Below are 19,032 nucleotides of genomic sequence, written 5' to 3' on the forward strand. Positions count from 1 at the left end.
CTAAACATGAATATTATTAAGGGCCAACTGGCCGAGAAACAATTACATCAAAGTTTACCAAACTAGCAGCAGCATCAGGAACTTCTTCCACCCACACCAAATCACCATAAGTAGAAGCGTTCTTAGCCAAGTAGTCTGAAACCGAATTACCAGAACGTCTAACAAAAGACAAAGAAAATAAATCAAAAAACATATTAATGATTATGCATCTCTCATACTACAGTTAAAAAACATATTAATGTAATGATTATACCTCCTTACACCATAATAATAGATATTTTAGCTGATGATTACCACAACCAGGGCCGGTCCCGACATTTTGGAGGCCCTGGGTATATAATAAAAATGGACCCCTAAATTTTTTTTTTGAGAAAGTTTAATGGGAACACTACGCCAAAAAATGTCTTTTACAACGGTTAAATTTGGCCTTTTACAGCGGTTCGGACCCGTTGTAGAGCTCGCCGCTGTAAAAGACTATACAGCGGTCCGAACCGCTGTAAAAGATAGATTATTTACAGCGGTTCTTTAAGGATAACCGCTGTAAGAATGTTCGAATTTTTTTTCGAGACCCTTCTTTTTGGAGGCCGTGAGTCTGCTTGCATAGGCACAGGGCCGGCCCTGACCACAATAAACTGTACACTTCAGCACTTATTACTTTAAAATTTATTTGGATAAAATACGTGATGTTGTTCATTAATGTGATTTATTTTTTGTACAATTTAATTATATAAATGTACCAACGGCCCATGTCTCTCTTATTCTATAACTGTGAGGGTATACTTACCCCTCATGCCATAACATATAACCCATGTATCTCACTTCAGAAGTCAAAACACGTGGTGGAGGAGGAGGAGGAATAGGAGTTTGAGATTTGGATAAGCATCCGAAATATAACAAAATTGAAAAACTCAGAAGATTATCCATACCACATGCGACAACAAATACAATACAACCTGCCTGAATAATCATCAATTCTCAAAGGTTGGAACTGGCAAATTCCAGTTCCCAACGTCAAACTTGTCATGCTTGACATCCTCATTATACATACATGACATAATCACAAGCCCTCCAATGTTGCCACTTCATTCAGAATGAAATGTGCGTTTGATTTTGCAATTGCTTTAATGAAGCATTGATGCTTAATAGACCATTTTAGTGAAAAAAAAATAGTCCCTCCGGTCCTATTTATAAGCAAAAAAAAAAAAAATTCACATAGTTTAAGAAATGTAGTAAAACTAGATAAAATGCATTAAATTTGTCTTGAATCAAAATAAACTTCCAAAATTACCCTTTGTTATTCATATTGGAAAGTGGGAAAGAGAGAGAATAATTAATGAGACACATTCTACAAGTTAGAATTAATAAGGGCATCATTGGAAAAAAATAATTAATATAGCTCAAACTTTCATTTGGTTCTTATAAAAAGGATCAAGATTTTTCTTCTCTTTCATGCTTATAAATAGGACCGGAGGGAGTATTAGCACCTTTCCCACCTCCTCCTACGCTTACTACCTTCCAAAAGTCATTTAAAAAAAAAAAACATCTCCTCTCTGTTTCTCTTTCTGGGATTTCTTGCATGTTCTCCAGTTGAGTTTGCCAAGTTCTGTTTTGTTAGTTTTTGACTTCTTCAATCACAGAGACCCGTAAATGCTCATAACAAAGCGTGACCACGGATTCTTCAAGTTCCGTGCACTGCACTGCTTCTTCTCTCTCACAAACAACAAGCCCCATTTCTACAGCAACATCACTAACACTTGTTCTCTATGAATTCCCAAAACTGACCCTGTATAGAACCCACATGTGGCATGATTCTTTTTCCACGTAAAGGGCAGTGAGAGGAACGTGTCACATTCATAGTAGTACAATCATCAATATCATCCGTTTATTCCCTTGTCTTGTCAAATCTTGCAGCCTCCACTAGTTATCTCTCTGTACTTTTTTTCCTTGCCAAGAAAAACAACAACAAAAATACCAAATGGTTACCAAGAACTATGATGATCACTTCACAAGCGGGGTTGTTGTGAAGATGGGTACGATAATGCTGCAGAGTATTGGTCACTCAAGGCTCTTCTCGCTATTTTTATTCTTCACTTTCCTACTCTTTCTGCACAAAAACTGAAGTGTTTTGAGTTAAGGTGATTCATTGTTAGCTGGAACATTTAGTTCAGAATTCCAACATGTTTTACAATCAAAAGGGTAACGAGGATGCCAAAGGTGAGTCTCGTTACATGGAAACCGACCCAACTGGTCGCTATGTCCGGGTAAGTTCTAATTAGTCTAATGGCTTTTGTGACTGACTCATGTGATTTTGTGTTATAAGATTTAATGAAAACAAAGTGATTTAGTGAAATTTTTCTATAGCTGATTCTGAAGTTAAAATCAATTTTATGGACAAACTTTTGTGAGTATCTTCTGGTGTCACTTAATTATGAAATTGATTCTGACGAAGAATAAGCTGATCTAGACATGCTATTAGATATCTTGTCCCTTATGACTCATCTTTTCTGTACTTTAGGCCTTGTTTGCTTAAATTAGGCTTATGGCTATTTTAGCATAATTCTATAGAGTTGAACTTTATAAAATTTGAGACTACCTTTGATATTGGAGAGTTTTTGCATATCAAGTTTGCATGCACAGACAGCTTGTATTAATTTCTTTTACTATTCACATTCTGATTGTTCTTTTACTATTCACATTCTGATTGAGCAGATCAAGCTGGGTCCGATGAAATTTCATAATATTTGATGTGTGGTGTGAGACTACTTAGAAATAGCCATATATGGTTCAGAGCTTGCTTACCCGTTTTCAGAATTTAATAAAATTATTATTTCTTAGTGTTCTATTCAAAGGATTGTGTTTGAATTTGTACTAGACTACAAGTGACAAACATACTTATCTTGATTTCTCTAGAAATAGCCATATATGGAGATTAGGTTGACTTAATATGACAAAAGTTCTTTACTTTTGTTTGAGATTAGGTTGGAGATGTTCTTGGAAAAGGGGCAATGAAAACAGTGTACAAAGCAATTGATGAGGTTCTTGGAATGGAGGTAGCATGGAACCAGGTGAGACTCAATGAAGCACTTCGTACACCAGAGGACTTGGAGAGGCTTTATTTAGAGGTTCATCTTCTCAGCACCCTCAAGCACCAATCCATCATTAGATTCTATACCTCATGGATCGATGTTGACAACAAGACCTTCAACTTCATCACAGAAATGTTCACTTCTGGGACACTCAGAGAGTAAGTGCCCTTTGGTTACCGTTTCATTTTTCATTAAGTGTGTTTAGGTTCTTTCTGTAAAGAAAAAGTGTCTCGGGATGTGTTATTTTCCCGTTTTCATCCTTCCTAACTACTTATAATTATACATTGCTTAGAAATATTTTTACTATGCCATATGAAATAATTGATAAGTTTGTGGCTTTTGCAGATACAAGAAGAAATACAATCACGTAGGCATACAAGCAATAAAGAGTTGGGCATGCCAAATCTTAGAGGGTCTTGTTTATCTGCATGAACATGATCCTCCAGTAATTCACAGGGACCTCAAATGTGATAACATATTTGTGAATGGCCATCTTGGACAAGTGAAGATTGGTGACCTGGGTCTAGCGGCGATTCTCCGTGGTTCCCAGCCAGCCCACAGTGTTATAGGTACTTATTTTTCTTCCAATGAATGTTACAGGCTGTGAGCCACTTCAATTATGGTGAAATTTTTTCACTTTTTGTGCCAGGCACCCCTGAGTTCATGGCACCAGAGTTGTATGAAGAAGAATATAATGAACTTGTTGATGTGTACTCATTTGGCATGTGTGTTCTTGAAATGCTTACATCAGACTATCCATATAGTGAATGTGCTAATCCTGCACAGATATACAAGAAAGTGACATCGGTAATTTCGTAAATTCATAACCTAGCTTAAGGTTTAAAGATATTAGTAAAGCTGGGATTTTGTACATGAGCAACTTCTCGGTCTTTCTATGTTTAGGGGAAGCTACCCAAAGCAATTTTCCGGATTGAAGACATGGAAGCGCAAAGGTTTATTATCAAATGCCTGGTACCTGCTTCAAAGAGACCGTCCGCAAAAGAATTGTTGCATGATCCGTTTCTTGTGTCTGATGATGCATCATCCACACCTAAGATTGGAATGCAGAATCCATTTTTGAACTACAATGAGATGGATAAACTTCAATTGAGTGATGGTTCATCAAGGACTGCAATGTCAATAACTGGGAAGCTGAATCCTGAAGATGATACTATCTTTCTCAAAGTGCAAATTTCTGACACGGATGGTATATAGTGTTTATCCTATTTGATTCATTGCAGGGAAATTTTTATTTGAGCTATTTAAATACATGATTATTGCAATTTCACCACAACAGCATTTACTTTTATTAAGTAAATTAAAGCCCACAGATTGAAGTAACAGTGAAACTTCTCTTCTGCCTTTTCCTGCAGGTTCTGCTAGGAATGTATATTTTCCCTTTGATATCTTCACTGACACCCCCACTGATGTTGCAACGGAGATGGTGAAAGAATTGGAGATCGCGGATTGGGAGCCTTCTGAAATTGCTAGTATGATTGAAGGAGAGATATCTTTGCTGCTTCCAAATAGGAGGAATAGTAACTGTTCACACATCTGCCATACATTTAGTTATCCAGATGATGATGATGATGAAGGTCCTCATCATCGTTTCAACTCTGCCTCTTGTTCTTCATCCCAAGAATCAATATCTGGTTTAGCTATCAGAGCTGATGAGATATCAAATGAACATTGCTGGCTTCATGGTACCTCTTCTTTTTCCCTTCCCTTGTAATGCAATAGCCATATGTGGATGTCCTGTTTCATTAATGTACTTTAAGCTATCTGTTTAGCAGCAGGCTTCTTAAGTCAGTCCCTTGGCTGGGTTTGAGGGGCATTGCCAAAGATTATGTTAGGATTTAAAAGAGGGGAAAATTAGTGAGGGCTTTTATAGTAATTAGGGGAGATTTTTGTAACAGTAATGATATTCAGACATGCAAACAGTGCATACATCCAACAGATACCTCAATTTTCTCTCTATCTCTTCTGTCATATATCACATTAATTACTTCTCTTTCTTCCCTTTCTCACTGCGGTGTCTGTTGGATGTCTGCACTATACAGATGTCTACAAATCATTTTCCTTTACGTAATTACTTGTAAGCAAGGTTTAAAAATAAGGAATAGAGAGAGTAGAGGGTGTCATTCGGTATCATTGTTAGTTTGTGATTAAAAGGAGAAATCCTTTGGGAAGTGGAAACCCTTGGGGAGAATTCATTCTCCATTTTCTTGTTCAATTTTCAGTAATACAGTTCCATCCTTTTAGTTCTTTCAATCAATCTTTCATCTTCATTTTCTAGTTCCTAGTAAATGGTTCCTAATAGATTACCACTGAATAAGTGTCCTTGAGGGCATAACTAGTAACTAGTATTTGTTTGGTTAATTAGCTTTTGGAAGGATAAAATGCAATTCTAGGCTTTGTGCTACATGTTCCTCCCCCTATTTCTCTCACATTTCAGTTTAATGTTTGTCTATGTATATCATGAAGAAACCATGCCAAAAGCTTAAGTTGTTGGACGAAGACACATGAATGATTTTATATAATATTTCCAACATCATGCTCACACAAAAGTCAATTGGAACTGAAGCATGGACAGAGGCTCACCTATCATGTTCTGAAATTGAACTTTATTTATTAGAATAATGGGGCAACAAGGTTCAAACTCTAACCACTTGGTCATAAATCCTCTGATACTATGTCATGAACCAACTATTACAAAAGCTTAAGCTGATGAATAAGACACATGAATGAAAAACTAATACTATGAATATGAATTTGTAAGCAAGTCCTCATAAAAACCTACTATAGTTTACATTAATCATCTAATGGGAGAGGGAAAATGTTGTTTAGCTCTTAACTAATTTTAATTTCTGTAGTAACCTGGGTGACAAACTACTGTTGCAGATGATATGCATGATGATGCTAGTTCACAATGCTCTTCACATGGAACATATTCCAACTTGAACTTTTGTTCTATGGACGACCAGGAGCACAATGTGGCTTCTACAAGAAAAGAAAAACATCCAATCATAAAGAGTCACAAGTTTACAAGGTTTTCACCTGGTGAAGACTTCATCACTTTGAACCAGTGCAAAGTTCTAGCAGGACTACAATCACCTTCTTCAAGTAAAAGTAAGAGGGTGATAGATAATCGTAGATTGACAAGGAACAAGTCACTGATTGATATACAGAGCCAATTACTTCACCGGTCACTAGTCGAGGAGGTAAACAAAAGACGGTTATTCAAGACAGTTGGAGCAGTTGAAGAGATTGGATTTCAGACACCTTATGAGGTTACCAGCAAAATGTCACAGCCAGTGTATAGTGCTTTGGATGTGAACCCTTCAAGGAGTGGCAAGGGAGAAAACTTGTAAGATTAAGAAAAGAAAAAAAAAGGTTGTCTCTTGAGCATTGAACAAAAAAATGTATATCTTGTGTGTGCTAGAGAAAATAATAAGGTTGATGTGTTGTGTGGTTATCAGACTTCTAATATTTAGCATGATTTGAAGGAAAAGTTTAACTTCAAGGTTGGCCAACGAGATACCTATTAAAGTAGTTGTATTATTAGGGGGTTAGGTTCAATTGAGTGTAAATAAAATGTACATAGTGTGTACTGAAAGTGAAAATAATGCATGCCATTATGGAGATGTATAAAAGTATCAAGTAAACTTGATCAGCATTAAGCACACTATTTCTCTAGAGCTTGATAGGGATAGAATTAGAGATAGGGAAAGAAGGGAAAGAAGAAGATAGAATCAGAGAAAGAATAGAGAAACTGGGGAAAGAGGGGTTCCATTACATGATATCAATCACAACATAGCAAATACAAGGACTGACTCTAGTATATATACCCTCTTCCTAAATGATGTGCTCTGATATCAATGATAGGGATAGAATTAGAGATAGGGAAAGAAGAAGATAGAATCAGAGAAAGAATAGAGAAACAGGGGAAAGAGGGGTTCCATTCCAGGATATCAATCACAACATAGCAAATACAAGGACTGACTCTGGTATATATACCCTCTCCCTAAATAATGTGTATCAGAGCTGCAGCAGGGCTACCAATAATTTTCGGTGTAAGAGAAGTATCTTTTTCGGGAGGCAATCCTGTGAGAACATCCAAATCTCAAATCCGAAACTTTGCTTAAGGAGAGAATTAAACATGTATTACTTGATCCAACCAATGGTTGGTGAAAGCTACTAGAATCAATTGGGTTTATAATTTGTATAAGAAAGACGCGTCAAGTGAGTTGCACACCTTGTTTCAGGAGTACACCAATACACACATGACACAAAAAGTGGTGGTTGAGTTGTGTGGGCTTGGGTTGGAGAGAACTACGATGAACAACAACAAAGAGAGCGCTGCTCTGTTAAGACAGCGTAAGCCACACACCTTGCTTTGGGTGGGCACCATTACACACACCTTAAACTGGAGCCTGTGACCCACGGGAGTGCTTGACGCACTACAACATTGGAGGCACTACAGTTCGGCTGTGCATACTGATCACCTCAAAACTTGGAGGCACCCCTCCCATTTGCCGGGCCATACTACGAGATAAACTCCAACCCAGAGCCACACAAACACACAAATGGATAAATAATCTACCACCAATTTAATGCTCCATCTTTGGTCACAGGCACGCGTCACCATGCCCAGCGAACAAATTGCTCATATCAAAGGTATATAAGGTGTTGGGCAGACCTTAAATAGGTCGATGTGGGACTCAATGTGGAATAGTGTATATGTACCCTTATTTTCTTGTGCCTTTTTGTTCTAGTCCTAGAGAATTTCATGGGTCTTAAGACAATTTTTTCAAAGCTCACACTATGTGTGTTCTAAAACATTCAAATGAGTGTTGATATAAGACTTTTGGTCTTGGATCTTCTTGGATGATGAAACATGAGAATGAACTCCCTCCATATAAGGAAATGAAAAGGACAAGGAATGGTGGAGAAGCAATGACAATGTGGGACTATAAAGAGTTGACTAATTGTTCACTTTCATGTGAATTTTTAATTCCTTATGCCAAATTTGATATGTTTTTTAATTATCCAAACACTTTTTGTCTTTGATGAATGTCACCATACGGTTACATGTCCCTTCCAACAAATATTTTTCTTGAGATTCAAACTTGCGTTCTCATTCTTACGGAGGTCTAGTTTGTGTACTACTTGACCAACACCGTGTAGACGACAACATCTTTCGAATATCACCGACCTCATGCAAAACGCGACTCACAACTCTAGATGTGAGTTTCTTGAATACATATCCACGGCATGTTATACAACATTTTCATTTTGCCTTATAAGCCAAAAATAACTTAGTACTTAGTAGACATTTAATTTATGTCTTGAAGTGTTTTTTATTGTAGACATTTGCTCTGACTTTCTAACAATATAAAAATCACGTCAATATCATTTCTATGTTGTAAAATATGTCCAAGATTAAACTATATATTTCTCATTTTAAAAAAACTTGTGTAGTTCATTCAAATTTAATTCCTTTATGATGAAATTTGTAAATGGAGACCAAGACCCACTCAAATTAGCAGTTAGCTTAAGAAATTTGAAGTCACTTCCCACCTTTTTTTGTTTATCTTTTTACCGCTCTTCTTTTCTTTTCTTTTCTTTTTTTCTAATTTTTGATTCTTTTGGATTTGCATGGATTAAATTCAAATAAAATTTGAAAGAGAAATAGCATTGAGACTGAAATTAAGATTAAAATGAAGAGGATAAAATTGGGTACTGAAACACTTTACCTTCTAACACTTGATTGAACTAGTTAGTTTTGCAAGACAGCTGGTGCTTCTACTTTTAAAATTGGGTACTGAGAAAGACTTAACCTTCTAAGGAATGGGCAGGGCCATTCAGAATGTTGTTTTTGTTTCCAGTCTGCTGCTAATCAGGTCATCCGATCCAGATAGTCTATAGAGAATGTATCATAAACAAAAGACTACGTGCATGTTTGGAAATATTTCTACAATTACTCTAAAGTCATAATCAATTATGAGGAGAAGCTTCTGTCAGCAGGTTCTGAGTTCATAATTGATTGTTGAAAAAATAAGTTGATCCAAACATGCTATAATACTATTATCAATCACAGTCAATAAAGGAATTCTGAAGAAAGTGAGCAAATAACTTATTTTTGATGCCATATTCCAAGAGATTTCTAGGTTATCAAAGATTAAGTGAGCATTATATTTATTTGAGAGTCCAGAAAAGTTGTTGATCCAGGTGTTTGATACAACTTACAAGACTATTTACACATTTATTGGAGAATGATAATTTGAGATCTTTACATTTTAAGTTGAGCCATGTCATACCATATTTGCTCAAATGCTTTGACAATGAGCTCATGGTATTCACCTGAATTCAGTGAAAGATAGCATGCCAGCAGGTTCTCCAGATCTTTTGATTCCCTGATATTGTTCTCCATAATCATCTCCACCATTGATTCCTTGAAGTCTCTTTGTGGATCAAATGAGGACTTAACAACTGCAAATCCCTCTGGAAAATCTGCACTTAGTGATGAGTCTTTGCATGACACACTCTTTCTTGCATAGCCTTGAACTTTCTTGTTTGCAAGTTTTGGAGAATTTACTCTGAGCCTTATGCCTGTGGAATTAGCAGAGGACACTCTAGAAATTGGACTGGTTTTTCTCTCCCTCTTAGTTCTTCTGTTTTTCTCTTTCAATTGATGAGTCTTCAACTCATCCAATTTGGTTGATCGTATGAACTCATGAGTAGATTCAATGACCTTATAATCATCATTAAACTTCACTGGCTTTGTAAATATTGGGGCAAGACCTAGCTGTGAAATAGTATCAAATTCATCAAGTTTTTCAGTGAAGGATTCATTTTTCATGTCAATGATGATGTCATTTGTGGAAGAGCTAATTCTACAACTGCAATCAGAGGCTAGCCCATTAGGAAAGTGATCAGGAACAGTAAACTTATCACTCTCAGAATCAGATGTAGCATATTCATGGAGATTTGATTCAGAAGAACTCTCTATGGGGGAAATAACTTTAGGAGAAGGCTTATAGATGGCTTTTCTCCTTGATCTTCTCTTGGATGACCTTCTTGGTGAATCAGTGAATGGGATTTCTGACTGTTTGGAGTGAATAGGAGAGTTGTATAAGTATAACTTACCAGCTCTGTGTGGTTCAATGGCAAAAAAATTGTTGTGACATTTGGGATGTTGATGTGGATGTTGTTGGTGAGGTTACTTTGTTCTTCTTCATGCCCTTAGAGCTATTTCTCTTCCTTGATCTGCTCATGTCTCTGAGCTTATAGAACCATGCATTTGGCATCATATCTGATAATTTGAACTTGTTACCCATCAAAGATATGCCTCCTTGCTCTCTCTTAGTGCTAATTTTTTCTTTGTTGTGATACCTCAGAAGTCAGAATTGTTAAAGGAGATGAATGGAAGATGTAGATAGCCAGAAAACTTGATTTATAATAGGGAAAGATGAAGTTGGTGGTCTACAAAACAAAAGTAGCAAAATGAAAGCAAGGGGACCAAGTTTGTCCACCAATTTGACTTTCTCACATCATTGCTTCCAGCAAGCATGTACAGATATCTGGCTTAAGAGTGCAAGTTATAACAAACTAATAGTATTTTTCCATGTACATGTTTATTTAACTTATCAATTATTTTGTAAGAAGTAAGATATTATGTGTTTAGAAACTCTTCTACAATTGATTCTGAAATGAAAATCAATTTTGCGGAGAAGATTATGTCAGTAGCTTCTAAATTTTGAAATATAATTTTGATGAAAGAAAAATTTATCCAAACATTAAAGTAATAATTAATAGTTGTGCCCCGAATCTTCCTCTTGAACTTATTCAAAGGGGATGCCAATAAATATTTAGAAGGTTGAATTCTTAATAGAGGTTTTTAAGAAAAAGAAAATAAAGTAAAACGGCTCTTTAGTCGGGGAAACCATTAGAATCAATCAACAATCTGTCTATTAAAGAATTCACACAATATTTTACATTTCCGAGATAGTTCACACAAAATTTGGTTACACAAGTATCCATGTCAGTGTAGTGATTTCTGAATCACTGGATTCAATTATAATCTGACACAAAAAAGGTCTTCTAATAGGATTAGGGCCTAATTCTAAAACTATCATCTACTGGTTGTAATGGTGCAATAGTCACACCATGGATTTTATCGCCTATTGCCTAAGTAGAAAAGGGTGTTAATATTATAACCGTTAAAAGGTATGCTTTGGAAATTTGCAGTGTTACTGATCACAAATATTTGCTTTTAGTTGAAGGATTGTTACTCATAATCTGGTTCACCACGCCTTGTGTTGGAGTATGTGTGTTAACCTTAAATATAAGTAATCATGAATGGAGCAAACAGTGTAGACCCATTTGCAAATGCATGATTTCATTTATTCCTGAATTCCTGGCTTTAGGAATGATGGCATCCTTTGCCTTTTAGTCCATTATCGCCCACATGCCTAGTGCTTCCATAAGCACCTCTCAAACTCTTGGATTCGTTTTGTTTAGCTTTAACTTTCTAATGCTTTTTTTTTTAATTTGGAGAGTCATGTCGGGCTGCTATTGCATTATATTTAAGCCCCAGTTTAGGTGGTTTAGTGTGGTCTTCAACATCCTGTTCCTGATGTTGTAGGTCCAATAATCACTACTACACAAAAGACAAATGGCAGCAGTAAAAATATAACGGTCTAATTTAATTTAGACGTAAACACAAAATTAGCTCAAAAGTAGAGAGCATTGTAGCGTTTATTTACCCGCTACCTTTACCCTGGAAAAAACACTATGGATACTAAGTTTAAAATACAATTATCCTAAAAAAAACACTTAGGAAATACTTGGGTTTTATTTTCCAGAGCTCGTGCATTCCTCTCCAATATTTGCCTAAAACCCTAATGCTTGCGCGTTCTTCTCCTCCGGTACCGCGTCATTCGATCTCTATCGGTACCATGTCGTTCTTCTCCTCCACGATATTCACTTTCCTTCACATCGTTCACTCTCCTCCGACCGTTCTTCTCCTTTGGCCATTTTTCCCCTGAAAAGATTGTGTGTTTGACTCCCGTTGCCGAAGTATAGATTGTGTTCATGAATGATCTATCTGCAAATTCTCTATAGTCCCAGAGGTATACCCTTACTCCCTAACCGTAGGGGTCACTACACTAAATCGAACTCACCCAAACTTTTATTCATTAAAAAGATTTTATAATTGATGCTAAAAATATACTCCCTTCACTACAAAAAAATAAGCATTTTGCGGCGCTTCTGGAAGCATTTTGCGGCGGTTCAAACCGCCGCGGAATGTATAATGAGGCGTTTACTTGAGCGTCGCAGATACGAGTGTCGGGGGGCATTCTGCGGCGGTTTTGACCAACCGTGGGAATAACCGCCGCAGAATATAGCGGCGGTTAAAAGCGCCGCAGAATCTGTAATTCATTCCGCCTCTGTTTTGCGGCGGTTCAAAACCGCCACAAATTTCTACAGGGATTTTTAAAATATTTTCTATTTAATCATTGAATTGCGGAAAATAGTTTTTCAATTTTTGTTAAAAGTCAAATTATATATTCAATCAATAAATAAAATGAAGCTTATAATCTTTATAAAATGATCTCTTTGAATAAAGTGAAGCTTATAATCTTTATAAAAGAGGGGTATTCAGAAAAACTAGCATATTCACGTAACTTAAGAAATACAGTGAAGGAATCTAATAAGAATAGTAATTACTCAACCATCAAAGTACGCAGTAAAAAAAGGAATTAAGCTCAAACTAACCTATGAAATAAACATGCATATGGCTATAGAGCTGGTAATCCAACAACAAGATGCTTTATCCAGAGCTGTGTTGGAGGAGGAAGCAAAAGTGTAGGAATAGCATCTGCTGTTAAAGTAGCAGTTTCATAGCGAGAAACTTCAAGAGTGTTTATGTGATTATGCATGACAGAAGTTAACATTATGCCTGCTGAATTATATATTACTTATGAGCATAATATATCAATTAATCAATAGAATGACTGACCTCATAAAGTTGCTCTATGATAGCAAATGCAATCGCTGGATCCTCAATACCCATGTCTTTGCAGAAGATTATAGCAAACTCTTCAGGATCACTCTCAAAGTTGTTCAAGTCCTAGAATACAATGATATTAGACACACACAAGCTGAAACAACAAACAAGATTAATATGGTAGAGTCAGTACTGTTCCACCCAGGGATCTTTGTCATAGTGTTTTTGAATATAAGAATAAAACAGAGTTAATACATATAAAATTATTGATGTATGTATGTACATAAGCTGCTTGGTTATATCCAATAAAAAAGCATGGCCAAGCAAATAAATCATAGACAAATGGATGAACAAACACATGCTAACTAATCAATTCCCACTGATCATGAATGAACAAATACGGCTCCTCCACACATTTCCCTCAATCTTATAAAGTTCCTCCACAAACATAATATAACAACAACAACACTAACATAACGTGTGTGGATGTAACGAAAGAGAGAAGAGAAGAGTTTCACTTTCAATTTTGTAATGTTTGTGTGATATAGTGTTGTAATTATAGCATAGCATTCAACCATCCAAAAACCACTAGTGTGATTTTTCAACATTATACAACCAGACCAGAATAATTCATCTGTTTAGAGTGATAATCAAATTCGAACATACATAAACAAAGATTTTGCACATCTGAGAGGAGAAGAAATTGAAACCGAGAATGAGGTGCTTACCTTCAATCCAAAGCTAAGCGGAGAAGAAACTGAAACCCCAATATGAGAATCTGAGTGGGATGGTTTAGAATCAGAGCACAACACGGTTCAAGAGAGATATGAGAATGCAAATCTGAAATCCCTAATTCCTAACCAAAACAAACGGACCCAAATCAGAAACATGAAATCTGAAACCTGAAATCTCTAATTCCTGATCAAATCGCGAGATGAGACGAAATGCATACCTTATCCTCTATTTTCATAATAACTGTCATGTGAATAGCGCACCACAGCTATACAAACTTGTATCAAATCTGCATACATAAAGTCAATGAAGAAATAAGATATTAAGCTAAAATATCAAGCAAAAACTTCAAAATTAAGAAGGTCCTAGACCTACAACATATAATCCCTTCAAAGAAACTCCAAGTAAACAAACTCCACTACCACCAACAGAATCCAAAATACAAATAACTAAGTTGAATTCATTGATGCAACTTATGAAGATACATGTAGTTTGTTTTTCCTGTCAAAACTTATAGGATATTGTTGGATTAACGAATCTTTTTGTAACAGAATGGCAAAGAGCTAATTGATGTAGAACCTGCATTTTCATTCCATCCTCAGCCACCCAGAGATAGTCTTTGATTCTTGAAATGTGATACTTAAATGACTGGGATTTACAATCAGGATTCAAAAGCTGCACACATGATTAATTACTTAGTCAGAATCTATAATTGTTGCTCTGAATCTATGACACATACGAAAATGTAGCAGCAGTTAGGACTAAAGTTGAAAACAATGATTTTATAAGAGCTTAGTCAAGCACATTTTCAAGGTTCAAAAATACTTCAGTAGAATGAATGCGGGAGGGAGCAATGTGAAATCAAGTAATGATAACACAGAAGAAATGGAAGTCCAAATCTAGGTTCCAAACCAGGTACTTTTTTCATGCCTACCTAGGTTCCAAACCAAGTACCTTTTCCATGCCAGCAAAAAAGAAATGGGCATCCCCCTTTGATGCTTGAATTGCAAACTCTCAATGACCTATGTGCAGAGCATAAAACTTTTTGGATAAAACTTTTCAATGCTACAATTTCACCTTGTAATGATTAAGATGGAATGAATAGCAATATATAACATATATGTCAATTCTATACAACATGTAGCAATGAAAAAACAAGAAAACTACATCCACAATGTCAACGAAGAAATAAGATACTAAGATAAAAAATCAAGAAGTTCAATGGGAGGTTCTCCTCCTATAAGAAACTATGATAAAAAGGTTACTCGCAGAACTAGTACAACATTATCATCAATCACTCATTTTTCCTTTTCAAAAAAGGCAAGTTATTCACCACCTTCTAAGAAAATGAATTGCCTATCACATAATTAACATGCATACAAAAAAAATGAATGGTGAAAGAGGCTAAAATCCTGCCACTGCAGAGACTCCATCATAGAGAATCCCCTATCAAGATTGCACCTGCAACTTCAAAATTTAACACGTTTTGACTTAGTAACAAAATTTAATAGGAGGAGAACCTACAATGAAAGAGAAAACCAGAATCCCCTTTCAACATTGCACCTGCAACTTCAAAATTAAGAAGTTTCATCTACTTCCTGCATTAATCTTCCAACATCTAGAGATGATTATGCAGAAATTAATCTAAATCAGAGGCAAAACGAAGCATAAGGAAACCCTAGAAAGTGACGAATTTTGTGAATACATGTTGGTAGAGAGAGGAGCGAGGGTTGAGTTTCTAGGGGAGGAGCGTGGCCATGGAAATATGAAGAGCTTACCAAAGCTTCGAGAGAGGTGTCTCTTGAATCAAGGCTCCACAATCATCACCGACTGCACTCCATGCTCCGTCGTCGAAACCTCCGTGTCGCAGTGGTACTCGACGCAGCAGCGGATCTGAAACCGTGATTCAATGGGAACCTGAGGGTTTTTGGTGGCGGCGCAATGGCGGCGAGGTGAGCGGTGGCGACGAGGTGGGCGGTGGTTCGCTGAACGACACGAAGGAATTGGTTCGCAGAGGGGAGCGAGTGAGAGTCGCGAGAAAGAGGAAATTTTCAACTAATTATATGATTTTATTTTTCCAATTTACAAGTTTGACCTTTAAGAAACCGCCACTAAATGAAAGAAAACCGCCGCTAAATTAAATGAAACGGTCGCAATTATAAAACCGCCTCGGGAAGCGCCGCAAAGTGGCTTCTAGCAGCGGTTTTCGTTGAAGCGCCGCAAAATGACCGTCGTTAAAATCCAGTTTTGTCGTAGTGCTTCGTTCCTTATTAGAAGACATTTTTTTGTGAAAAAAATTTGTTTCTACATATAAGTCACTTTCTTTCTAATAAATACAAAATACAAGATTTTTTTTCCAAATTTACCCTCATATTTAATATGAAAAAGAAATTTAAATTTTGAAATATTAACTTGGGAAGAGAAATTCACAAGAAATTAAATAAGAGTAATCTAAGAAAGTTGATAAATTATTTTACACATTTACTTCTAGTAACTACTTGTTTTTTTTAATGTTAGTAACTACTTTTCTTAAGAATTAGGTAAATAAGTCCTCGTATGATACCTCAAGATGTAGGAGCTTGGGACATATGAGTTGGGTACGGGGAAGTTCAAGAATCGATTCCTGGCGGGTGCAATTTATCTTTCCAATGTATCAAAAAAAGAATTAGGCAAATAAATATTAAGCCTCATTTGAGAAAGCTCATTTGAGCTTATCTGATAGCATAAGCGTTTATGCAAGCGTTTGAGAGAGCTTATACACCCAACTTATGGCCTACCATAAACTAGTAAGGATAGCTTATGAAAAAAACTTATGCTTATTTATATTTATATATATCAATATATATTAGAAAAGAACAACTTCTAGCATGACGTGTCAGCACCAGATTCATTCTTAGTGACGTGTCATTCTCATAAAAAAATTCCACGTATCATTCTCAGGTATTTTTAGAGTATTAATTAATTTTTATGGTATTTTTATTGAATTTTCAGATTTTTAATTAATTCAGGATTTTATGAGTTTTTATTGTGATTTGCTAGATTTTGGAAGTTTTTATCTATATTTGTTTCTCTATTTTAGATTAGTATCTACATAAAGAAATATTTTTTTAAGATTTTGTTTAAATAGTTAAATAGATATATGTTTAGATAGATTTAGCTTCTTTTTATCTCTTTGTTAGATTAATAATAAACTAAATCTTAACAGATATTCAACCGAGTAGAGATGTAATAGAAGGGGAAATTAATCTGGGACTGCTAAGTTAGTTAGATGTTATTATAGTAGTTACTTAGTACTAGAACAAGATGAGTTATAAATAGAGAGAAATCAAATTAGAGGAACACATTATGTAGCATTATATATTTCTCATTAAGTATGTCCTTTAGTATCTGAAAATATTGCTAAAGTCTGGTATTGAACATGTCTTAAGCACAAGAGAAAGTTCTCATCTTAGGCATTTTCTCAGAATCCTGATTAATTTGATGTATCATATGAATTTGGCAGAGTTTCTCATTAGCTGCGGACTGCGGTTGTTTCTATATTGTTTCCATTTATCACCTAAGAGAACTGTGTTTACTTAAATTTCCAAACTCATGTAAGGATGTAACAGAGGGGAAATTAATCAAAGACTGCTAAGTTAGTTAGATGTTATTATAGTAGTTACTTAGTACTAGAACGAGATGAGTTATAAATAGAGAGAAATCAAATTAGAGGAACACATTATGTAGCATTATATATCTCTCATTAAGTATGTCCTTTAGTATCTGAAAATATTGTTAAAATATGGTATTGAACATGTCTTAAGCACAAGAGAAAGTTCTTCGTGCAACACATAGATAAAAAGTGATTGTTTGAACTTATAGGTCGAAATCTAATTCCTATGAGTGGTAAATAAAAAAATCAATATGATGTCATTACTTTTTTCATAACTTTTTGAAATTTTTAAAAAGAAATAAATATAAAGGCATTTGATGATTAAAATGTGTTGTGCGGATATTAGAAAACATTAATACATATATAGTGTATTTTTGTTTAAGTTAAACTATAGGGTTAAGAGTTCTCACGGGTATGAACATTTTACACGAAAATTCATGTAAAATTAACAGAAAAAGCTCATATGGGGCAAAAAGCTAGAAATAAACCAAGGTATTGATCCATGCCTCAAACACAAGAGTAAATTTCACCGTAAAAACACTAGAAATATTTGTTCTGGAGATGCACACAATTTTCCACTGCTTATCTTTCTGAAACCTAAAAGCGGCTATTGTTTGTATTTGCGTATAATTTTCAATTGATATGTTTTAATTTTAAACTACTATAATGCTACCTACGTGAGATTTTATTTTATATAAAAAGTATCATTATACTTTTTTATACAGTCATTATATTCTAAACTAATTGATTGGTATTATTTTAATAGAAAAATTTAATATAATTAATTTTAGTATTGTTTTCAAAAATTTAAGAGTGTATATTTATATATATTTATAACTATAATAGTTGGATAGTAAGAAAAGTACGAGGAATAAAAAATATTAATACATATGTACTATAAAATTATGACCTAAATTTATTAGTGCTAACAAATTAGAGTTACGAGATCTCACCGGGAAGAACATTTTATATGTAAAATGAAAATTTGTAGGAGTTAAAAAAAATTCATTTTTTCTATAACTTAAGTGTATTTTTAATAATATATACAATAGTTATATATTTATGTATTATTGCATATCTAAAACACAAAAGCATTACCCTTTATGCAACACGAGTACATCTTCACAAACAAAATTCAGTTATACTTCACATATGCAAAACTTAAAGCTTTTGGCTTATTAACTTCTGTGTTTTTCAAAATCTTTATATTAGTTAATGAAGTGTATGCTTACAAAACACTAAACTTGAGTGTCTGAATTTATGTTATTTAAATATCTACATCTTTATTATGATTATTCTTACATTCTTAGCATCTTAAATATTTTATAATTTAAAATATTAATCAATGTATCAAATACAATAAACAAATTTCCCGTGCAACGCGCGGGTAAAAAACACTAATATATAAAAGTATATATAAACTAGTCAGGATATCTTATTTTCATTTTTATTTTAATAAATTTTTTAAAATATTTTATTAATAAACGTTCATGTCGTAAGTGCTTATGATCGCTTATAATCATAAGCATTTTATTAAGCTATTTTCCGAA

At 34.9% G+C, this 19,032-nt stretch overlaps 1 protein-coding gene and 1 pseudogene across 1 annotated transcript; one reads left to right on the forward strand and one right to left on the reverse strand.

Moving 5' to 3' along the window:
* Positions 1 to 1,557: 1,557 nt before the first annotated feature.
* Positions 1,558 to 6,609, forward strand: LOC130723097 (probable serine/threonine-protein kinase WNK4). Its single transcript, XM_057574030.1, has 7 exons — positions 1,558 to 2,261; positions 2,979 to 3,244; positions 3,432 to 3,655; positions 3,736 to 3,893; positions 3,990 to 4,293; positions 4,460 to 4,789; positions 5,988 to 6,609. The coding sequence occupies exons 1-7, from the start codon at positions 2,178 to 2,180 to the stop codon at positions 6,455 to 6,457; spliced, it is 1,836 nt and encodes a 611-aa protein (XP_057430013.1). The 5' UTR covers positions 1,558 to 2,177; the 3' UTR covers positions 6,458 to 6,609.
* A 2,696-nt stretch (positions 6,610 to 9,305) lies between these two features.
* On the reverse strand, positions 9,306 to 10,666 carry LOC130726951 (transcription repressor OFP1-like; annotated as a pseudogene).
* Between the last annotated feature and the right edge of the window lie 8,366 nt (positions 10,667 to 19,032).

This window comes from Lotus japonicus, chromosome 6, assembly GCF_012489685.1.
Source record: "Lotus japonicus ecotype B-129 chromosome 6, LjGifu_v1.2".
Classification (NCBI taxonomy): Eukaryota; Viridiplantae; Streptophyta; class Magnoliopsida; order Fabales; family Fabaceae; genus Lotus; species Lotus japonicus.

What these genes read in the sequence shown, in the direction of transcription:
- LOC130723097 (XM_057574030.1), top strand. Translation starts at nt 2,178, where the DNA reads ATGTTTTACAATCAAAAGGGTAACGAGGATGCCAAAGGTGAGTCTCGT. An exon ending in TATACAAGAAAGTGACATCG is followed by an intron (nt 3,894 to 3,989) that starts GTAATTTCGTAA and finishes TTCTATGTTTAG; the next exon opens with GGGAAGCTACCCAAAGCAAT. An exon ending in GCAAATTTCTGACACGGATG is followed by an intron (nt 4,294 to 4,459) that starts GTATATAGTGTT and finishes CTTTTCCTGCAG; the next exon opens with GTTCTGCTAGGAATGTATAT.